The 7,266-nt window shown below is 39.8% G+C and overlaps 1 protein-coding gene across 1 annotated transcript in view; it reads right to left on the minus strand.

Moving 5' to 3' along the window:
* Positions 1 to 7,266, minus strand: part of camkmt (calmodulin-lysine N-methyltransferase) — a 107,840-nt gene that overhangs the window by 10,760 nt on the left and 89,814 nt on the right. The window contains exons 9-10 of the mRNA XM_007551183.2: positions 5,566 to 5,629; positions 2,711 to 2,842 (exon numbers count right to left, since the gene is read on the minus strand). Of these exons, the coding sequence (XP_007551245.1) occupies positions 2,711 to 2,842; positions 5,566 to 5,629 (196 nt within the window). The remainder of the gene's footprint in view (positions 1 to 2,710; positions 2,843 to 5,565; positions 5,630 to 7,266) is intronic.

Consider the following 7,266-nt stretch of genomic DNA (forward strand, 5'->3'; position numbering starts at 1 on the left):
TATATATATATATAATTTTTTTTTTACATTTTACTCAATGTATGAATAAAATATTGACTGTGACCCAGTCCTAATGTATGATTATGTCTAGACAGACAGTAGCTAAGGTCTACAGAAAGGGAACATTTTGGACCGTAAAATGTATGAGGTGTTTCCAGAACCTCTAAAGTTGCCGCGGTAAAAAAGAACAGTAAGTAGACGGGAGAAAGGGAGAGATTTTCTTCGCTGAGGTTTAAGCCACTTTAACAGCCACTTTAATGGCCGGTCTGTCCAATTCTCGCACCAGTGTAGGTGAACGCGTGCGCCAATTTAGTCCACTCCTCGCTGTCCTGTTCTTCTGTAGCAGTGTGTGTAATGGAGTTAACAGCTGGACACCACTTCTTTTAACTCGGCCTACTCATGGGCTTTCTGTAGCTCCTTTATCTTTGTTGCTCTCGTTTCTCCCCTTCCATCTTCGATTCTCCCGGCGACCAGTTTAGGCAGCTTGATTTTCCTCCGGGCGAAGCGCCACAAAAAGGTGCACCTTGCTCGGTCTGAACTGTTGCTGGTTCCCCTGTCAAGCAGCGGCGGCTTTTGTTCCTTTACTATCAAGGTTGGGTTTTAAAGGAGATTAAAAGAAAACTCTGGCTTTGGGTGTAGTCTTCAGGTTTCTCCTAAGTCTAGAATCCTAGAGGGGAAACATCTTGAGTTTCTTTACGGAAAGGACATTAAGTTGCAAAGCTGGACAATATAGAGATGGGGGGTGGAGGAAGATAATTACATTAAAAGCAAAATGTCTAACATCTGATTTTCCTTCACCAATATAAACATGTTTTATGGGATCCTCTGGTAAAGATGTGCAAAAAGCCTGTTGCAGAAGCATAATCGCACACCACACCAATTTACTTCAGTTCTCTAACATTAAGTATGGTAGATGTCTCTCTTAGCATCCTCCTGAATGTGGCGCTACCAACATAACTCCAGGTCCAATGCCTTATTTATCATGGTATCCGTGTATTTAAACTATTACTTTGGCTATATATCTGCCAGCAGGTTTGTGTGCAAAGAAATGTCCTCATAGACGTTTCCTAACTTCGAAAGGTCACCGCACACCTGCCGGCTTTGCTACAATCATCTGTTCCCCTGTTTCTCCCATTTTGAAGAGAGACTGAAGGAGGTGGTTTCCTGTGTCACACCAAATCTACGACCGAGAGACACAGGAAGACAGCAAGAGCTAAGGTCAACTTAGAAATAAGTGATTGGGTATCTGTTGAGGACTCAGATGAGCCTGAAAGAGCCGTCTTACTGTAGATTGCATGTAGAGCATCACGTTCGTTCTTCGGTGGTTGGAGGTTTCACCTTTTTGACACAGTTTTCATGAATACATTTCATAATTATCCAGAACAAATTTCTTCCAGACTCTATTTGTTCAGGGGAAAGAAGGGAGGAAATATTGCTTCATTGACCTTGACTGTCAGTAGCTGCATTAACCATAAAATTGCCAGTTTCTAATTAAGAAAATTTGCTAAATGGAAAGATGGCAATTTAAAAAAAACAAAAAAAACTCTGTTTTTGCACTAAATGGGAAGTGAAATTAAAATCTATCTATCTATCTATCTATCTATCTATCTATCTATCTATCTATCTATCTATCTATCTATCTATCAAATTTTATTTGTATAGCATCTTTCAGCAACAAGGCATTTCAAAATGCTCTACATCATAAAAACACAAAATTACAAAGTCATAGAACACACAGCCAACAACATTACATTTTGCATATCAGATTATTGATTAATGTTTCATGATTAGGTTTCAAAAGCGACTCTAAAACAGCTGAGTTTTTAGTCCAGATATCAAGGAACTCAGTGCTTCAGCTGTTTTGCAGCTTCCTGGGAGTTTGTTCCAGATTTGTGGTGATCGACAGCTGGATGTTACTACTGGCAAAAACCACAAAGAAGACAACAGGAAGTGGTAGGAGGATGATGGTTTTGTTTTTGGGTTTTTTCAGACAATGCACAGCTGGTTCCACCAGAGCTCTCACAGCATCGCCCAGTTCATAAAACGTTTTGTGTCATTCACTCGTGTTCAGTCCACACCTCTTCTGTAAAATCACTACATACTTAGACACTCCCTAGTATAAGGGGTTTGTCCCTCCAAAACCTGAATAAAATGCCGGCGTCTCGTCTGTTGGCTGATATGTGGTGAGCGCTGGCTAGCGCCACGGCTGAGTTATAAATATATTTCATGTAACTGTTTACATCCATCGTGTCCACCATTTTTAATGACTTATTCCGTGAAGACGATTATTCACGCGTGATTTTAATTTCACTTCCCATTTAGTGGGACCTCTGCAATTGCGAAGTCGTGTTTTTCGACATTAGCGACAAAAATTTGCATACATTTGTGACGGAAACACAGCTAATAATACGATATTATTGTATTGCAATATCAAGGAAGGAAGATGTAAAAACAATCCTAAAGTTTAGAAATTCCTCCACACTAAAACCGTCTCAATAAAGTAAAAGAAATGCTACATTTATTTGACAGGAACCGATAACGGTCACGTCACATTATTTCTTTATGCTGCAAAGCAGACGAGTGTAATATGCCAAATGTTTCCGTCTGAGTTTATGCTCCGGCTATAAGAAGAAGAATTTATTTTAAAGCTATTTAGGCAAAGGAATGCCAGTAATGGTGGGGCTTGGTTCAGTCAGCTTTCTTTTCTTACCTTTAGATGAACATCCCAGACCTGAGCGTCGTACTGCTGGTGTTGGCAGACGCACAGACCGGCCTGCTGGGCCAGCCGACAAAACAGTGTTAGAGTTTCACCTCTTCCAGGAGCAAACACCAACGCCATGCCCTGAGTGTGGAAAAAAAAAGTAATAATAATAATAATTTAATTTCTTCTCAGTTTAGAACACTGAGCTGAAAAAAAATAGGGTAACACACAATTTATCACAGCTTATTTCTGTTTTTCTTTTTTTTTTCAATGCCTAAAAGCCATACATGTTGCACAATAAACAAAACTCTAAGTCAGAGAAAGAAAGAAGGAATGAAAGAAGGAAAAGTAAAATCAAAGTAGCAATACGTGAACACATGCATCACAGAAATCCTGCAAACGCTCAGAAGCTTAGTAACAGGTTCAAAGCTTCTTTGTAATCCTTCAGCTTTCAGTTTCATTTCATGTTGATTTTTCTTTTTTTCTCTCTCTCTCTCTCTATTAATTAAATGAAGCGACGACGGATGCTGACACAACCTCAAACATTCAATAAACACACAAAGAAACGCACAATCACACATCACGGGTTAAAAGCACACAAAAGGCAATGAAAACAGCAGGATCACTTGCTTTGACAGATGATAATTCATCTGTATATCCAGTCGTATTCTGTCTTTTTCTCCCTCTCTCTCTCTCTCTTTTTTTTTGTTCTCTGTCTAAAAGCCACAAAAGCAAACAAACAGATTCCTTCCAGCTCTAATCAGCTGAATAAGAGGATACAGCCCAACGGATGGACCACCTTTGTCAGAAACAACAAATTAGTGCCATTAGAAGGGAGAAGTAATTGCTTTGTTAATTGTTTAATCAGCTTAGCAAATTATTAAATATTTGCCAAAGCTTGTTGTGGCAGCAACAGTCTGATGGCCCACACTCAAATCATATTAGCCCCCCGAATTATCTCCGCCGGATTAAAGGCAGAGACACGAAGAGCCTTAACGCACAGCTGTATGGTGGCGGCCAGATGTCGCGCCAGTCATTTGTCAGCTTTCAGCATTAAAACCACAGCGGCTCACTTATCCCGTCAGCAACGTGAGGGAAAGCTACTTCCATCGCTACCTTCGTGTCTGCACCGCTTCTCTAAGGCGCATTCCAACATTCAGGTTTAAATTTAATGCCTTACACAAATCGTGAAAAACAACCAACAAGATGTCTGACTTATGAACATTTGCGTGTAACTTTAAGACCTTTCAACAGAAGCTGTGAAAGCTCGCCGAAACATTAAGTTAAGTTTCAGGAGCAGAATGCTTCCCTAAGTTTGTTGGGAAGTCTGGAGGCCTGGGAATAAATTCCTTTCAGCACCGTTTCCTGTTTCCCTGGATTATTTGGGGTTTTGTAGTTTTCTGACAGCGTAATCCCAGCTGACTTCCTCGAACGGTTAAACATTCCCAAACATGGGAATTCTGTATGTATTCAGACCTTTTAGGATCATACACAAGGGTCTTTACATAAAGAAGAAGAAGAAAGTTATTTTATGCTAGTGTTCTGAGGAGCTTTAGAAGAGTGATTGGTTATTTCATCCGTTCATCTTTTCCTACTTTTGTAGCTCTCTACACGACTTTTTCTTGGTGCAGAAAGCTGCCATCTTTGATGAGTGTTTCACACCCGCTTAGACGATTGGTGATTTAAAGTACACTCTTAGATACTTCCAACTCTCTGCCGTACAGAAATGTGGTTCTATGACTATAGAAATAAAGTACAATAATAATAAATGCAAGCAGCTCATGAGCAAGACAGAATCATCAGGCCAGAAAATCAGTGATGAACAATCCTTGGCTTTAGGAGGGTACATTTTGCTAAGGGGTGAATTAATTTAACTCTTGTTAAAGTTATCAAAATTCACTGAGAAACTGTTTAGGATTCAATTTTATTTTAAAAACATAATCCTGAACCCTTCCAATCAAGTTTTTACACTAATTATATTCAAAAGATGTGAAGGCAAACAAACCACAAAGAAAAACCTTTCAAATCAACAAACAAATCAACAAATTTGACAAATGGAGTTTCTTATTTCAGCTAACTGGATTGTCACCAAGAATCACACCTAATCAGACGGTTTTGCATTTATTTCTGTTAAACGGAGCTAAAGTTAAGCCTGAAAGTATTCACACGCTTTGAAATTAATTCAATCTAAATAAATGAAACAAAAACCTTGTTTCTTATGAAAAATCTCAAAAGCTAATAAGAACATGCATAAGAGGTAAGATCTCATTACGTTTTAACCAAAAAAAAATATTTACAACCTTCCTAGTAATAAATAAATTCCACTACAGCAACCATATAATTTCTTTGTATCATTATTCCCTCCTTCTCCTCCTCCTCCTTCTTCTTCTTCTTAACATCTCCTCGCTTCCTGTAGCGTTTCCCTGGACTGATCTCCCCTATGGCCGTTTGGCCTCTGTACTTGAACAAACCCCGTCTTCCCTCAGATGAATTGAATCTCAACCCTATCTCTTCCACCACCGCCCCCATATTTGCTTTGACTGTCACAGCATGGGGTCTTATCGCAGGGCCAAAAGGGAGAAGTTGCCTTGGATTTATGATTAAGGGAACAGAATGGAAGAGGAAGACCGAGATCAGAGCACCGCATTCAAGTTGCTCATAATAAGCATTAAAGTATTACATGATATTAACCCTGTTAGACTATTAATGTGTGTAGTAGGGTTTGTGAGGGGGAGGGAGGGGATGCCTAATTATGATTGAGAGAAGGAGGGGAGGTGGGTTGGGAGGGAGGGGATAAGCAGATATATACAGTAGACACACACACACACACACACACACACACACACACACACGCGCATACTTACGTTGGGTCGCAGTAATCTCCTTATGGCATCAACCAGGCAGGCTCTGTACTGGTCGAGAAACAAACTGAAAGGGAGATGGAGGCTCAGGTTAGAATGAGTTCTGCAGATGGCAGGGCCGATAAAGCCGCAGGCTATTTATTTTTTTTTATTTTTTTATATTTTGCTTGTGCTTTGTTTACTAATAAATTCACAGAGAGGGAGAGGAGAAAAACAATTTGCATGAGTAAGATGCTCTCGGCCTGTTTTCCACGAGCAGCAGCCGCCGCCTCAGCCCGGTGCCGAGGCGCTAAGAAGAAGAAAGAAGGTCAAAAAAACATCCAGTATGCACAGATACCATCGTGTATATATATATATATATATATATAGTTGTTGCCACATCAAAATGTTACAACGGCACCTTGAGAAATATGAAAGCAGTACGCAGATTAAGAGGCGAGGATTAAACCGTCACAGTAAAAGTTGACAGAAATACATTTCAGCAGCAAACAAAAGCAGCGTTGAGGACGAAGTCAAATTTATAGCCCTGATCTGTTGGAAACAAAATAATTCATTTGTATTAATACAGAAGTAGAGCATCAAAAACGTCAACTTTTTAAAGGATTTTCTATTCTATTAAATCTGTCTGCGTTACAGTCTGAACCCTCAGCTGTAAAGTCCAAATGATAATCGTTTCCATCGCACAGTTTAAAGTCATTTTTATGAGAGCAAAGAGTGTAAGAGAGTAATGGTGCCTCGGCCGCCCCACAAACTTTGAATAGAAAATGCATTTATGCAAAATAAAGTGATTCGATTTCAGTTAAACTTCTTCAGTAAATCCAACAAAGTTGTGTTTTCTAATTGGAGGAAAAGTTTGGACACAATATTCCCGACAACTTGTGTTGATCCGTATTCCTGGAATAACTTCGGGAACTTCAGCAGCGTTCTTTCTGAAGTGCAGCAGATAGTTAAATATACAAGGTTTTTCGATTTCTTTTCCTGTTTTAAAAAGTTTGTTCTTCCGTTTTTATTGTTGAATTTTGCTGCACAAATTTCTGAGAATTTTTCAAATTGTATGGGCGAAGCGACGTTTCTCATATCGCTGCCTCACTTTTTCACATGACCGTGTTGTTTTCGAAGGGAAGTTTTTTTCACCAAAAAATGAACAAAACCGCACATTGTGTTCTTTGAATGGAAACTTTGAAGTAAAACAAGCATTTCTGCTTTAGGTTACAAAAACTCGAGTTTCCTCCTTTAAACAGATGAAGCCCCACAGTGTTGATACAGACTGGGGACCACTGACAGGATGTAACAAAAATCACAATAATTATAAACAGAGTCGCTGCCTACCCACGATGGCAAATTTAAGCCATTATGCAACTAATATAGAGTCTGTGTGTGTGTGTGTGTGTGTGTGTGTGTGTGTGTGTGTGTGTGTGTGTGTGTGTGTGTGTGTGTGTGTGTGTGCCTCCGGTCAAAGATAAGGAGGGAGTAATTTGACTAAAATGCAACAATCCGGTCCAGATTTGACATAATCCCGCACATCCGTCCACCTGGATAGTGGCGTGGCAATCTGGACTCCGTCCCTCCCGTTATGGCCTCCAACTTTCCTCTTAGAAAATCCTCTGACCTCCGTCACGCACGAAAAGCGCTCAGACCAGAAGGCCTTTGTTCTGCCGAAGCTTACACAGAAATGTGTTTATTAAGGTGCTGTAATCTGTCAAT

Source organism: Poecilia formosa, unplaced genomic scaffold (assembly GCF_000485575.1).
Source record: "Poecilia formosa unplaced genomic scaffold, Poecilia_formosa-5.1.2 Scaffold40, whole genome shotgun sequence".
Lineage (NCBI taxonomy): Eukaryota > Metazoa > Chordata > Actinopteri > Cyprinodontiformes > Poeciliidae > Poecilia > Poecilia formosa.